The 16,182-nt window shown below is 54.7% G+C and overlaps 1 protein-coding gene across 4 annotated transcripts in view; it reads left to right on the top strand.

Moving 5' to 3' along the window:
* Positions 1 to 16,182, top strand: part of ARHGAP39 (Rho GTPase activating protein 39) — a 64,761-nt gene that overhangs the window by 32,516 nt on the left and 16,063 nt on the right. For all 4 annotated transcript variants that reach the window (XM_062634179.1, XM_062634180.1, XM_062634178.1 and 1 more), the window contains 2 exons: positions 941 to 1,021; positions 10,319 to 11,726. In XM_062634179.1, the coding sequence (XP_062490163.1) occupies positions 941 to 1,021; positions 10,319 to 11,726 (1,489 nt within the window). The remainder of the gene's footprint in view (positions 1 to 940; positions 1,022 to 10,318; positions 11,727 to 16,182) is intronic.

Raw genomic sequence — 16,182 nt, 5'->3', positions numbered from 1 at the left:
AAGGAGAACATCCATGAGCTCTTTGAGCCTCCACGGTGGAAGAGTCACCAGGTCCCTGTCTCCTGCTTGTGGTCTTCCATAGGATCCCAGCCTGGTTTGGGTTGAAGGGACCTTAAAGCTCATCCAGCTCCAACCCCTTGCCATGGGCTGGGACCCCTTCCACTAGAGCAGGGTGCTCCAAGCCCCTGTGTCCAACCTGGCCTTGAACACTGCCAGGGATGGAGCAACCACAGCTCCCCAACGTGAGCCAGACCTCATGCTGGACACAGCTCTTAGTCTTGGCACTCTTCTTGCTCAAAACTTGCTGAAATCACCCCAAAATTCCTGCCCCTCCAGGTGCCTTTTCCATGTTTCTCCAAGCAGTGTGCTCAGATAAGGTGTCTCTTGGAGCTGGTTGGTCGCTGTTGGTGCTGTGGCATTCTCCCATGAGGGTTCTGTAGGCTCAGGTGTAACCAGCTGCAACGTGCAGGTGAAAACGGGCCAAAAAGGGCTTTTCTGGTGGTCATCACCTCTGCCCGTGTTGGCTCTGACCATGAGAGGAGCAAGAGCGATGCTCAAGGCATGAGGAAGGGCTTCACTTGGGAAGGACCATGGCAGGGACAAAGCAATGGGATGTTTGGGATCCACCCAAGCCTGTCTAGAGCCATTCTTCACCCAAAAAAAAGCATGCCTTAAGGGAGAATGTGGCGTTTGCAGGGTGTGAAGTGAAGCTGGAGACCACCCCCATGGAGAGCTTGGTCATCCTCTGCTCCATAACTGATAAATGACCCCGAGTTCGATGTGATTTGGGCTCCGAGTGCGGAGCCCAGGCTGGTGGGCCCAGGAGCCCACCTCCATGGATGGATCTCCATCCATCCTAGAGCAAAGGAGACTTTGCTAAGGGCAGGTGGGCGTTGTGGTGGCTGTTGGTAACTCCCTGTTCGCTCTTCCTGTGTTGCAGCTCGTCGCCTTCCGGAGTGTTTGAGAAGGAATACGACATCTATCGGGATTACAGTGCGGAAGGTCAACTCCTTCACTACAGGTAGCCCGTGTTTCCCTCCGGTGCCAGGGTTGGCTGAGGTGGGATGTGGGACAACCCATGGCTGATGTGGGGAAATGGGGCGCTAACACTGATGTCTTTGTGCTCTGCTGAGCCTCCACATCCCCTTCCCGGCGTGGGCTGATGTTTTGTAGCTTTACCACAACCCTTAAATAAACCCTAAGGTGTATTTTGATGGTTCTTTGGAGCAGGACCCATCCGTCCTCTTTATGTGGTGGTCCTCTTTTGAGTGGACCCTATCCATGAGCACAAACTGGAGCAGGACAAGAGGAGCACACAGGGCTGTCAACCCGGTCGAGCTCGTAGTCTGTGGATGTGCATTAGGCTCCACCATTAGGACTTCGGGGGATGACTCAAAACGTTCCATCACATCCACTGCAACCAGTTTCTAGGCTCTTTCCTACAGGCTTTGCATTGCCAAGAAGCAGGTTCATGTGGGTATGGATTTCATCCATCACTGCAGCAAGCTCAATGTGCTGTCTCCATAGGGCAGCTCCCAGTGCCTAAAGGGGCTGCAGGAAACCTGGAGAGGGGCTTTGGGCAAGGGATGGAGGGACAGGCCAAGGGGAATGGCTTTAACCTGCCCGAGGGGAGACTGAGATGAGCTCTTAGGCAGAAGCTCTTCCCTGTGAGGGTGCTGAGGCGCTGGCACAGGGTGCCCAGAGAAGCTGTGGCTGCCCCATCCCTGGCAGTGTTCAAGGCCAGGTTGGACACAGGGGGTCGGAGCACCCTGCTCTAGTGGAAGGTGTTGGGGTTGGATCTGGATGAGCTTTAAGCTCCCTTCCAAGCCAAACCAAGCTGAGTCCATGTTTCTATGACCATCAGCCCCAAGTGCAGCTTTGGGGTACAGCTGCCTGGGTCACCAGCAGCATCTTCAGGAGCAGGTGAGGATTTCTCTTCTCCTTGGTGCTCCCGGACCACAACTGCTGATGTCTCCCGATGGAATGAAGATTATGGGTGTCGTTAAGAGGATGAAGTCTTGCTCCATCTGTCTAGGAGGCATTTGCCTCCAAATCCCATGAAGACAGGTGATCAGCATGAACCTTTTTAACCCTTTCCTCTTCATTCCTTCTGCTTGGTGGCCCCGTTGCTTGGTGGCCTCGTTTTTCCTCCTATGGTTCTGTTGGAAAGGTTGAACTCTGCTAATCCGTGCCTGTATGTGGGATGAATCCCAGGTTTCTTGTCGTTATCCCGCATCGGTGTTGGCCAGTCAATGGGTGGAGGGCCCAAAGCTGCTGGAGATGCACTTTAGGAGCTCTCAATGTCTCCTCTCCCAGGACACGGCGCCTGAGAGCCTCTTAGATCCATGCTCCCGATGGGGTGGAGGTCCTGTACCGCGTAGAATCATCATAGACTCGTAGAACAGTGAGGGTTGGAAAGGACCTTAGGATCATGCAGTTCCAGCCCCTTGCCGTGCAGGTGCTCAGGGCTCTGTGGCCACCAGGAGCTTCCCGATGGAGGGAACTGCAGTGTTGGACATGGAGCAGCAAAGCATCAACAACCTTCTGTCCTTCTGCTCCCTGGGAAACGGGAGGTTCCCGGAATGATGGAATCAGCCAGGTGGGAAAAGCCCTTTAAGCTCATCCAGTCCAACCTCTGTACCAGCACTGCCAAGGCCACCACTGCCCCATGGCACTGAGGGTGTGTGAACACTTGCAGGGACGGTGACTGCAGCCCTGTTCCAATGCCTGAGCACCCTCTGGGGCAGGAATTGTTCCTCAGCTCCATCTAAACCTGCCCTGGTGCAGCTTGAGGCCGGTTCCTCTTGTCCCATCCCTTGTTCCTTGGGAGCAGAGCCCAGCCCCTCCTGGCTCCATCCTCCTCTCAGGCAGTTGTAGGGAGCGATCAGGTCCCCCCTGAGCCTTCTCTTCTCCACACTGAACCCCCCAGGTCCCTCAGCCCTTCCCCATCCCATTTGTGCCCCAGGCCCTGCTCCAGCTCGGGGGCAGGAGGAGGAACCTCTCCCGACAGCCTCACCTCGTGCCCGTGCCCCAGTGCTGCTGCTGTCGAGGAGCTCTGTGCCAGGACCTTCCCGTCCAGCCTGCCCCTGCCATGGCAGGGGACGTGGGAGCCTTCCCCACCCAGCCCCACGGCCACGGCTCCTTCCCGCTGCAGCTGGGTTTTCCCTCTTTCCCTGCCCATGGAAGGGGCGAGCAGGGCTCAGCCCCACGTCCAAGCGCTTCCCTGGCGCAGGAACGCTCCTTCCCTCCTCGGGCGGGCTCGGAGCTGGGTCCCTGCTGCGCTCAGCACCTCCCCTGTGCTGGCACCGCTGCAGCCCCACGTCCGGATGGAGCAGAGCCCTCGGCTCCCTCCCGCTGCCCCCAAGGAGCCGGGGCCGAGCAGGGGCTGCAGCGCTGGAGCAGGGATGTGGGGATGGAGCGAGGCAGGAGCTGCGGCAGCATCAGCGTGAGGAGACCTGAGAGCAGCTCCAGTGCCGGAAGGGCTGCAGGGAGCATGGAGAGGGGCTTGGGACAAGGGATGCACAAGGGTCCTGTCAGGACAAAGGGGTCCCTGCCCCATGGCAGGGGTTGGAGCTGGATGAGCTTTGAGGTCCCTTCCCACACAAACCATTCCAGGATTCCACGATCCAACTTCACACACAGTGAATGTGAAATCCACTTGGGCACGAGCTCAAACCCACCATTGTAGGAGCTTGTCATGCCGATGGAGACCCAGCAACCGTGTCCCCTGCTGATCTGCTCGCTGGGGACATGGCCCTCCTGGTCTCTTTGTTCTTCCCACCTCATTCATTCTAACAGTAAAGGCTGCTCCGTGCTCCGTGTTCCCTCCTCCCTCTGAAGGAGAGGAAGCTCTCATCCTGCTCAGTGACATTTGGGGCTGAGGGAACAGGCTGCTTTTGGGAGCTTGATTTGATCACACGTCTGTGATGGGGAGACCAGCCCTGGCTGCCTCCTGGGGACCTGCTTCAGCTTCCAGCAGGCTTCTGTGCCCATCCGTGCCATGTCTGACACCGACACCGGGGTGGGTTGTGCTGGGGATCTGCCACCTCGCGCTTCCTTTTTTGGCTTCCTAAGGAGCCTTGTCCCCTTCTTCCTTGAGGCCTTCATGACCCAAACCAAGGCCAGGTTGGACACAGGGGCTTGGAGCACCCTGCTCTAGTGGAAGGTGTTGGGGTTGGAGCTGGACGAGCTTTAAGGTCCCTCCCAACCCATTCCATGGTCCTGCGATGAGAACACGGCGCAAAGCAAGCCCAAGGCTGCTCCCTGCTGTGCCAGGCTGGTTTTACACCAGCTCTGGATAACCAGGAGAGCTCAGCCCAAGCCATGGCTCAGCTCTCTCCTTCCCCATCCCGATCGTTGCTCTGACATGAATGTGACCACAGAAACCAGTTTAGCATCGCTGGGGTCAATGCAGAGGTTGGGAGCTTGATCCTGGCCCTCCCACCTCTCTCCAAATAACCATTTCGCTGCCCAAACAACACAGATTCCATCTCAGTCGCGCTGGTTCCTGTAGGAGTTGGGTTGGACCAGTTTGAAGGTTTCATATGAAATGAAGTCCAAGGAGAACATGAGATTTCCAGGCTTGCAGATAAAGATGGGAACAGAGATTGCAAGTGTCGGGGTGTCCCTGCCCATGGTAGGGGGTTGGAACTGGGTGATCTTAAGGTGCTTTCCAACCCAAACCCTTCCGTGGTTGATTCTAGAAGGGTCGGACCTGTCATGGTGAGGTTGTGGCCACCACTGGTGACCCCCAATCTCATACAAGCTGTGAGAAATCAGTGTTTGAGCATGAATTTTAACATTTTAGGTACAGTTTAAGCTCTGGGCTATTTATATTTCCTTAAAGCATGTGATTTTCTACATACAAATCGTGGGGAACATCAATATTTGGAGATGACGAGCAGTGAAGTCGTAGGGATGGTGGGGTTTAATCTGTCTTCTTCCCCCTAATTTAGTCATAAATTGTTCCTAATTCATAACTTTCATACTCTTATTACAAAGTTGAGTCTTCTGCTGGGTTTTGCACGATAATAAAGGCCAGATGGTCCTCCTAAGGGCTGTTTCCTAGCTGGAAAATCAAGGGATCATCACGGGCTTCAACCTGAAGCTTGGACATCTTGCTGCTGAGGCTCTTCCCATGTTCCCACTTTTCCCTGTGCTATTTGGGGGAAGATCTTGGTGTTGCTGGCGTGGCCTCAGGCACCGTGCCAGGCACATGGAGGTTTTCCTGCTGTCGGGATCGCTGATCCCGGCTTTCACAGCGGGATGCTGATGGGAACGGTGGCCGCCCATTGCCGGCTGTGGCAGTGGTACCCAGCTAGGAGGAAACGGGGCTGGGCTGCATCCTTCATCATTCATCCTCATCATTCATCCTTCATCCCATCCCCGGGGGATCACAGTAAGTCCCATTTATCACCAGATGAGGGGATCTTAAAGCCATTAAAGCTTGGGAATGTAAGGAAAAGCCACAGGGAGGAGATGCTGCACCCGGCTTCCGCGGCCAGGAGAGGAAGGTGAGGAAGAGCAAGGGCATGGGGATGGTGGGAAGAGCCTGGGAATGGCACAAGGACCTGGTGGCATTGCAGGGGGGTGGTGGGGTGCTCAGGAATCCCAGGCTTTTCAAGTGGCTGCGAGCCCTGATGCATTCCCAAGCCTTGGAAACCGATCTGCTCGAATTAATCATTCAGACCTGGGATTTATCCCCTAGTCCTGCACTGATTTAATCAAAGAATCATCAGATCCTGGAATGGTTTGGGTTGGAAAGGACTATGGGGCAGGGTGAGGATCGCTTGTGTCCTGCAGCAAAAGGAACTGGAAGCAAAGGAATTCCTGGATGAGGAGCCCAGCAGCTCCTCTAATCTCTGCCATTGACATTCCAAAGGCTGGATAAGGTTGTAGAGGGGATGTTTGGGCAAGAAGGGAGACTTAAGAGCACAAATCACACGAGTGCTTTGGGAAGACCCCTCCCTTAGATAAATGACATGTTTCAATCCATGGAAATGGGGAAAACTGGGACAAGAAATTGATTTTGGCTGCTGGAAGATGAAGAGGGACCTGGGGAGCAGCTTGTCATGGAAAGGTGCATAGAGCCATAAGTGAAACCTTGCCCACCAGGAGGAAAATAGCAAAGGGCACACGGTGCCAAGCCAGCGAGGACAGAAATAGATGGAATTCCTGGAGCATTCCCTGTGCCAGGAGGGTTCGAGCCTCAGCAGGGCTCCTCCTCCTCTCCTCCAGCATCATCTTTCATTTACTGGAGGGACTGAGCTGCTCGTGGCCACCTAGAAGTGCAATTCCCACTATTCCTTCTGCAGGGATAAAATGCGATTTAGATGCTTCCCAGTGTTTTCCAGGGAAGCACCACGGAGCTTCCCGGTTTATTACTTCATATTGTGAGGGCAAGCTCTGCCTTGGGGGTGTGATTTGATGGGCAGCGCTGCTTCACATGGATCTTTATTCCTATTTCCTGTTGCCACATGCAGGTGCTGCCTGAAACATGAATGTGAGCTGCAAATCCAGGAGTTAAGAGGTGCTGTCACCTGGTTTGGGTGAAAAAACCTGGATTTTGGGTGGATTCGTGGCCCTATGGGGCTGGGGGAAGAGTTGAAGCATGAGGGGGTGGGAACTGGATGATCTTTAGGTCCTTCTCAACCCAAGCTATTCTATGAGCATCACTTGGTGCTGAGCTCTTACTGCTTTGTGGTACCTGGGTTTTTTAGCTTGGGAGCTGTTGGGGTGGGAAGAGGGCATCAGATCAAGCAGCTCTTCCTTGTGGAACTGCTGTGGATTTGTAGCTCTCTTCCTTCCTCCCTGGTGCTCCTTTTGCAGGCTGAAAACCCATGGGTGATGGGAGCAGGACAGGGTGAAGGTCCTTGCAAGAAGAGCAGTCATTGGGAAAGACAACGGCACTGGTGCAGAACCCTTCTCCATCCATAAAATCCTGGAATGCTCTGGGTTGGAAGGGACCTTGAAGCTCATCCAGCTCCAGGGGACACCTTCCACTAGAGCAGGGTGCTCCAGTGCTTGTCCCCTCGTCATTTAGCCTCTTGACCCTGGGAGATGAATCCAAGTGTTTCCTGGTGTTCCTGACCTAGCAAGGCTCTCCTCATCACCTCGCCCTGGTACTTTGGTCCATCGAGGACATGCTCCTACTGTTGTAGATGGATTCTTGGTCTGGAAGGACTCAGTGACTGCTTGAGAGCCGTCAGCCGATGTGGAGGGACCCAAACTCATGCAGGTCTTCAACAGCAAGAAGCTGGGAGGAGGCTCAGGTCCTCGGGAGCTCAAAGGCTGCTCTGGAAAGGGGAGGAAGGAAGGAAGGAAGGAATTGTTCTCCACATCCCCTGGAGCGAGGATGAAGTCGTGGGCAGCGAGGTGGTGGAGCCTCATGCAGGGAGACATTTATCTGAGCCTCTCTGGGGGCAGAACCTGGTATTTGGACTCAGTCCCCCGTTGTCTGAAGGGCAGAAGGGATGAATTGGTGTGGAAACGTAACTGGGAATGAGAGAGGAATGAACTGGGAGAGCAGATGGTGCCACTGGTACCTTCTGTGCCAGCAGGGACTGGGTGCTAACACCATGTTCTGCAGCAAAGCAGCTCAGATCCCTCCATAAAACCACCTCTGCTCTTCCTCCCGAGTGGCCCCGGTCCGGGTGGCATCTCCCAAGGACTTGAAACGTGGGTTGAGCAGATGAGCTTTAAGGTCCTTTCCAACCCAAACCATTCCAGGATTCCATGACACCCCTGTGAAGGGCAGGGTTGGGATTTCAGACTCCCCTTGAGCTATTTGGCATCCCCATAGGAGCCAAACCACAGGTTGAGGTTCATCTCCTGCCCTGTCCCCCCACCATGGACACCCTCCATGCAAAGTCTGAAGGTTTTGGACTTCCAGCTTCTTTCTAAACCATGTTGGGATCCAGCTCCAAGGGTCCTGGGATCCTGGAACCAGGGGATGGTGTTAATCCAGGCGAGGAAGTGGATGGAGGGGTTGAGCTGGGTTAATCCTGGGTGCTGCGTGGAATGGAAAGCAAGGAGAGATGGGAGAGATGGGCTGTGTATAGGTGGCTTTTCCTTCTCACCTCGGGATGGAAGATCCCAGCAAGGGGCTGGATGGGGACCATGGTGGGGTCAATCCCCACTCCCAGCAAGGACTGAGCACCCAAACACCCATGAGACAGTCCCAAACCTATCTTTGACCCAGCACTTGTCCTCAGTATGTGGCCGTGGTCGCTTTTCCATTACCATTTGGCTCCAAGAGCTCCAAGACAGGAGCAGAGGATCAGTTCAGGGTTGTCACCTAGAGATGTTCTCCAAGGGGTGGCATGGCTGTATGGGGCTTGGCTTTCCAGCCTGTGCATCCTCTGTGTACCCTGGGGGTCGTTAAAGTCCATGGAAGCTGGTGCTACTGCATTTGGGATGGTGGCAGTGCCCTGGTCTCCATCAGCAACATGCTGCTCACCTGATGGAAGAGTCTTTGGGTGCCTCAGCAGGTCCATCCTTTGGGCTTTGAGGTGTTTCAGGGCAGCAGCACAGTGGTGTCTATCACTTGTGGACCTTCATTCCATCACGGACATGCTCTTCACCTTATGGGAGAGTCTTGAGGTGCTTTGGCATGTCCATCCTCTGGGATTTGGGTTGTCCCAGTGCAGTAGTCTGATGGTGTCTATCACCTATAGGCAAGAGGGACCTTCACTCCATCATGGACACGCTCTTCTCCCGATGGAAGAGTCTTTGGGTGCCTCAGCAGGTCCATCCTTTAGGTCTTGGGTTGTCCCAGAGCAGCAGTACAATGGTATCTATCACTTGTGGACCTTCACTCCACCATGGACATGCTCTTCTCCTGATGGAAGAGTCTTTGGGTGCCTCAGCAGGTCCATCCTTTAGGTCTTGGGTTGTCCCAGAGCAGCAGTACAATGGTATCTATCACTTGTGGACCTTCACTCCACCATGGACATGCTCTTCCCCTGATGGAAGAGTCTTTGGGTGCCTGGGCAGGTCCATCCTCTGGGGTTTGGGCTGTCCCAGGGCGACAGTGTGATTGTGTCTATCACCTATGGGCATGAGGGACCTTCACTCCATCATAGACATGCTCTTCACCTTATGGAAGAGTCTTGGGGTGCTTGGGCATGTTCATCTTTTGGGTCTTGAGTTGTCCTAGGGTAGCAGCACAATGGTGTCTTATTACCTGTGGGCACAAGGGACCTTCACTCCATCATGGACATGTTGTTCATCTGATGGAAGAGTCTTGGCATACTTGGACATGTCCATCCTTTGGGTTTTGATGTGTTTCAGGGCAGCAGTACAGTGGTGTCTATCACTTACGGACCTTCATTCCATCATGGATGTGCTCTTCACCTGATGGAAGAGTCTTGGGCTGCTTTGGCATGTCCATCTTCTGGGGTTTGGGTTGTCCTAGGGCAGTAGTATAATAGTGTCTATCACCTATGGGCTAGAGGGACCTTCACTCCAACATGGATGTGCTCTTCACCTGATGGAAGATTCTTGGCATACTTGGACATGTCCATCCTTTGGGTTTTGGGTGCCCCAGGGCAGCAGTACAGTGGTGTCTATCACTTGTGGACCTTCATTCCATCATGGTTGTGCTCTTCTCCTGATGGAACAGTCCTGGGTGCTTGGGCATGTCCATCCTTTGGGTCTTAGGGGTCCCAGGGCACGTACGATGGTGTCAATCACTTGTGGACCTTCATTCCACCATGGATGTGCTCTTCTGATGGAAGAGTCTTGGGTGCTTGGGCATGTTCATCCTTTGGGTCTTAGGGGTCCCAGGGCATGTATGATGTTGTCTATTACCTGTGGACCTTCATTCCACCATGGATGTGCTCTTCTGATGGAAGAGTCTTGGGGTGCTTGGGCATGTTCATCCTTTGGGTCTTAGGGGTCCCAGGGCACGTACAATGGTGTCTATCACTTGTGGACCTTCATTCCATAATGGTTGTGCTCTTCTGATGGAAGAGTCTTGGGTGCTTGGGCATGTCCATCCTTTGGGTCTTAGGGGTCCCAGGGCACGTACGATGGTGCCAATCACTGGTGGACCTTCATTCCACCATGGATGTGCTCTTCTGATGGAAGAGTCTTGGGGTGCTTGGGCATGTCCATCCTTTGGGTCTTAGGGGTCCCAGGACAAGTACGATGCTGTCTATCACTTGTGGACCTTCATTCCACCATGGTTGTGCTCTTGTCCGGTAGACTCTTGGGTGCTTGGGCACGTCCATCCTTTGGCTCTTGAGGAGCCCCAGGGCAGCAGTACGATGATGTCTATCACCTGTGGACCTTCATTCACTGCAGTTTCTCCCCCCAGGACATCCTCCTTGCGATGGAACGCCGGCACCAAGGAGCGGATGTTGATCAAGGTGACGGACCGCGAGCCCAGCTTCCTCATGCACCAAGGCAACGGCTTCGCCCCCGACAACCCACCGGGGACCCGCTCGCGGCGCCCGTCCGGCGGCCAGCAGTCACCCAACCTGCAGACCTTCACCCCCGACGCCGACAGCTCCGTGTTCTTCCCCGAGAGGAAGCAGTCGCCCTTCCTGAAGAGGGCCGAGCACGTGGGGAGCTGCTCCCCACTGCTGGGCCGAGGGGACTCCTTCTGCTCCCCGCTCCAAGCCCAGCACCGCAAGCACTCGAGCGAGTCGCAACCTTCTTCCCCCCGCTACGCCTACGAGCCCCCTCTCTACGAGGAGCCCCCCATGGAATACCAAGCACCCATCTACGATGAGCCCCCCGTGGACATGCAGTACGAAGCCAGTGGGAGCTACAAAGCCGGCTCGCCGCAGAAGTCGCCCATCAGGAAACCTCATCCCTTCCTTCAGTCGCCCAAGCAAGGCTCCAACTCGCCCTACCAGCAGTTGGTGCTCACCAAACAGAAGTGTCCCGACCGGTTCATGAGCTTGGAGTACAGTCCCGCTGGCAAGGAGTACGTCAGGCAACTGGTCTACGTGGAGCAGTCGGGCTCCAGCCCCAAGATGAAGACGGGGTTGAGGCACAAATACTCCCCCAACCCCATCGGTGGCTCCTACTCCTTGCAACACAGCCCTTGCTTGGTCAGGGACCAACGTCTGGAGATCAAATCAGGTGACTACAGCAGCATGGAAGGACCTGAGTTCTGCCCCGGCCCAACCAGTGGCCAGGTAGCCCAAGGTGAGGACTCCATGTCATGGTCCAGCCAACAGGACACCATGTCCTCCACCGGCTACTCGCCCTCCACCAGGAAGAGGAAGAGCCGAAAGCCTTCCCTATCCCATGATCCCAACACCTCCTCCACGGATGGATCAGGGGACAGGGAGGTGCTGGGGGAGCAGATGCTGGCTGAGGAACGAGCCACCCCCGGGCCCAACAGGTCACCGTTGAACCGCACCGAGACCAAGGCGGTGGAGGCCGAGGTGGCACGAGGCTTCCCGGAGCCCTTCCTGGCACAGGCCCGCCTGGCTTGGGAAGCCCAACAAGCCCATTACCACATGAAGCAACGGAGCAGTTGGGACTCCCAGAAGGATGGTTCTGGCTATGAGAGTGATGGAGCCCTCCCTCTGCCCATGCCGGGTCCGGTGGTGAGAGCCTTCAGCGAGGACGAGGCGTTGGCGCAGCAGGAGAACAAGCACTGGAAGAGGAACACCTTTGAGAAGTTGGGCTTCCCCCAGATCCTGCTGGAGAAGAGCGTCTCCGTGCAGACCAACCTGGCTTCACCCGAGCCCTACCTGCATCCATCTCAGGTAATGTCCTCGAGGACGTCCTCAGCATTCATGGCGGGCCCTGTGCCACCAACCCTCGCGTGGCATCTCCTTCGGTTCCTCAGGAGCTTCAGGAGCTGCTTCTCCTCCCGTGGTCAGGGACCTGAGCGCTCATCGGGCTCCCAAGGGAGCTGAAAGCACCCATTGCTGGCTGTGCTGGGTGATCCTGGGACCCACACGTGGCTCATGTGCTTTGTAGTTACTCGTCTCGTGTTCCGTGGCACAGCACCATTGGATGGTAACAGTGAATACTTCCTTTACCAACCCTATGGTGGCTCATCCAGAGCATCCTCCAAGAGCTCTGGATTCTGGGGACACCCAAAATGCCACCTCAGGTTCCTATCCAGCTGGAGGAGACCCATAAGCAGGGATGTCCCTTCTGCAGACCCAGTGGAGATGGCCATGGCATTGAGAACATCAGCTCCTTTCTGCTCTCTCTACCTGCTTCCATCTTCAGAGAGGTCCTCTGCTAGAAATGGGTCTTGGCCCCTCAGGTTGTGCCCAACCACAGTGGTTTGAGGTGCTGGAGCAGCACCACTGGCCCTTGGCTTTCATGTTGAGCAGGAGGAGGCAGCACCACTTCTGAGTTGGGGTCCTGACCCACCACCCATCACCAGACCCACTCCCAAGTTTCCAGGAGGTTTTCCCAGTAGGGACTGAAAGTAATTGAGGAGCTTCATCACCCTGGCACAGGTTGTCCCATCTGATCATGGCAGCAACCCCATGGAGGTCCCACCTTGGTCTCCTCCATGGTACGTTGGGATTAATGGCACTGCCAACCTGGCTGCTACGTTGTATTTCTCATAGAAACTGGTCCTTATCAAGCTGGTCCTTCAGAGTTGGTCCTTAGAAAGCTGGTCCCTCAAAGAAGTTGGTTCTTGGCAAGATGATCCCTCAAAATTGGTCCTTAGTAACTTGGTCCTTCAGTGAAGTTGGTCTTTAACAGGCTGGTTCCTCAAAGTTGGTCCTTAGTAACTTGGACCTTCAATGAAGTTGATCCGTAGGAAGCTGGTTCCTCAAAGTTGTCCTTAGCAAGCTAGTCCTTCAAAGAAGTTGGTTCTTGGCCAGTGGGTCCCTCAAGTTTGGTCTTTTACAGGCTGGTCCCTCAAAGTTGGTCTTTAACAGGCTGGTCCCTCGAAGTTGGTCCTTAGTAACTTGGTCCTTCAGTGAAGTTGGTTCTTGGCCAGTGGGTCCCTCAAAGTTGGTCCCTGGTAACTTGGTCCTTCAATGAAGTTGATTCATAGGAAGCTGGTTCCTCAAAGTTGTCCTTAGCAAGCTGGTCCTTCAAAGAAGTTGGTTCTTGGCCAGTGGGTCCCTCAAAGTTGGTCTTTAACAGGCTGGTCCCTCGAAGTTGGTCCTTAGTAACTTGGTCCTTCAATGAAGTTGGTCCTTAGTAATCTGGTCCCTCAGAGAGATTGGTCCTTGGCAAGCTGGTCCTTCAAAGAAGTTGGTTCTTGGCCAGTGGGTCCCTCAAAGTTGGTCTTTAACAGGGTGATCCCTCAAAGTTGGTCCTTAGTAATCTGGTCCCTCAGAGAAGTTGGTCTTTGGCAAGCTGGTCCTTCAAAGAAGTTGTTTTTTGGCAAGCTGGTCCCTCAAAGTTGGTCTTTAACAGGCTGGTCCCTCAAAGTTGGTCCTTTGTAACTTGGTCCTTCAATGAAGTTGGTCCTTAGTAATCTGGTCCCTCAGAGAGGTTGGTCCTTGGCAAGCTGGTCCTTCAAAGAAGGTTCTTGGCCAGTGGGTCTCTCAAGGTTGGTCTTTAACAGGCTGGTCCCTCAAAGTTGGTCCTTAGTAATCTGGTCCCTCAGAGAAGTTGGTCTTTGGCAAGCTGGTCCTTCAAAGAAGTTGTTTTTTGGCAAGCTGGTCCCTCAAAGTTGGTCTTTAACAGGCTGGTCCCTCAAAGTTGGTCCTTTGTAACTTGGTCCTTCAATGAAGTTGGTCCTTAGTAATCTGGTCCCTCAGAGAGGTTGGTCCTTGGCAAGCTGGTCCTTCAAAGAAGGTTCTTGGCCAGTGGGTCTCTCAAGGTTGGTCTTTAACAGGCTGGTCCCTCAAAGTTGGTCCTCAGTAACTTGGTCCTTTAATGAAGTTGGTTCTTGGCAAGCTGGTCCCTCAAAGTTGGTCCTCAGTAACTTGGTCCTTTAATGAAGTTGGTCCATAGGAAGCTGGTCCTTCAAAGAAGTTGGTTCCTGGCCAGTGGGTCCCTCAAAGTTGGTCCTTGGTAACTTGATCCTTCAATGAAGTTGGTCCATAGGAAGCTGGTTCCTCAGAGTTATCCTTAGCAAACTGATCCTTCAAAGAAGTTGGTTCCTGGCCAGTGGGTCCCTCAAGGTTGGTCTTTAACAGGCTGGTCCCTAGAAGAAGTTGGTCCTTAGTAACCTGGTTCTTCAAAGAGGTTGGTCCTTGGCAAGCTGGTCCCTAGAAGAAGTTGGTCTTTGGCAAGCTGGTTCCTCGGAGTTGGTCCTTAGTAGCCTGGTCCCTCAAAGAAGTGGAAGCCTCTTGTGGTGGGCCCAGAGCAGCCCAGGCAGGGAGCTGTGTGTTGGGGGCTGTGACAAGGTCCATGCCACCAAGATGTGCCAGAAGCAGAGAAGAAAACAGGAGCAAAACAGCACTGGGAATGGCGTGGGGAGATATGGAGACCTGGCAGAGGAGGGGAGCACACAGGCCATGATGGGGCACCGCAAGTGACAGGGACATGCCCAGTGCCACCCAACCCCATCCATGTGCCACCTAATCCCCGAGCTGAAAGGAGGGATCCCAACCCCATGGGATGGGCATGGAGGTCATGGCCAGCTGCCATTGACACCTTCATCTCCTTGTTGGAGGCCCAAGCTTCCAAGTTCATTTAGGACCGTGCTGGTTAGAGCTGGACTTCGCTTTAGATCAGCTCCAACAGCAGAAGATCCATCACATTTTGGTGCCTGTGTCCTGACCACACCATCCCCTGGTGAGGACTTGGCTGATGTCCTCAGTGGTGGTGGCCCCACTCATGGACCAGGTTTTGGAAGAGCCATGGCAGCAGCAAAGCCTGAGGGCAAATGCTGCCTTTCCTTCCACCCAGAAGTGCCTTGAGCTGAGCAGCAGGTTGGAGGACACACAAGGACCTTCTGGGTGATGTGGCCTCCATAGGAACAGCAGGGATGGGTCCTCAAGGGGGGAAGCTCCCGTGTCCCCATGGCCAAGTCCCTGCTGTTGTCACCATGGTGCGAGATGAGAGCTGAGAGATATCCATGGATAAGAAGAGACCTCAACACTGGGAAGGGATGAGCTGTTGAGTGAGGAGGCCAGGAACCTGGATTGTTTGAAGCAGCAGCAGCTCTGGTGGCTTTTTGGGTGGCTTCATTGTCCTCTGCTGAACTCGCCACCTCCACGTGGCTCTTTCCACCCTCAGGTTCTACTTCCTGCTTTTCTTCTTCTGTTCCTCATCTAAAGCCCAACCTCAAGGCCATGGCACTGCTATGGTCACCTTGTGCCAGGGCCCTGCTTGAAGCCACCAACACGCTCTCCCCACCTGTGGTGGGGACAACAGTGTCACCTCTGGTGTGAGACGTCCTTCCCTACCATGGGAAGGGCTCCAGGGCCACCAAGCCCAGGAGATGCTGGCCCAGGGGCTGGCAGCTCATGAAGCCACCATGTTGGCTGGCTGCAGGACCAGGGACCAGCCCATCCCGAGTGTCCTTTGTTTGCCTTTCTCCATGGTCACCAGCTGCTTGGGGGTCCCTCCTCCTCCTGGGGTGATACCCATGGGCTGTGCTGGTTCCAGGAGAAGGACACTGGTCTCCAGGGGTGCCCTTTGCTCTGCAGAGGTCCTTCCTGCTAGGTGCTCTTCAGGCAGGGTTAGGTCCAGCTTGTGTCCCTCTGCACATAGGATTGCAAAGCAACAACATCCATGTTCCTCATGGCTTGAGGAGCCACCAGTCTCCTCCTGGGGATGTGGCTGATGGAGAACCCTCCTTGATGGTGACTTCGGGAGGCTCATTACAGGGGTGTCCCCTACCTGGTGCGCCTGAAGGGCTGGTGGAGCATGAAGCCACTTGCCCTTTGCTTCCTCCACATAGATGGCCACCAGCTGTGTCTGTCTATGACTGCAAAGCCCGGGTGACTGTGGTGCCAGGTGAGAAGGGGCTCCAGAACATGTTGAGTGGCTTCACTTGTGCCCATTGATCCCCTTCCTCCTGAGACCTGAGGAGGGGTCTTGGTCAATGGCACTACTGACCATTGAGGAGGAGATCCTTGGGTGATTGGTTGCTTTGATGGTTGGATGGATGGATGGATGGATGGATGGATGGACAGTTGCTTGCTTGGTTGGTTGGTGAGTTGGTGGTTGGTTGGTGGTTAGTTGGGTGGGTGAGTGGGTGGTTTGTTGAACGGTTGAGTGGTTGGTTGGTTGCTTGCTTGCTTTGATGTTTTGGTGGATGGATGGATGGATGGATGGATGGATGGA

The sequence above is a fragment of the Pezoporus occidentalis genome, unplaced genomic scaffold (genome assembly GCF_034315485.1).
Source record: "Pezoporus occidentalis ecotype Australia unplaced genomic scaffold, CSIRO_AGI_Poc_V1 ctg419, whole genome shotgun sequence".
Taxonomy (NCBI): domain Eukaryota; kingdom Metazoa; phylum Chordata; class Aves; order Psittaciformes; family Psittacidae; genus Pezoporus; species Pezoporus occidentalis.
The sequence above is the reverse complement of the archived record's forward strand: the minus strand, read 5'-3'. Positions and strand labels throughout refer to the sequence as shown.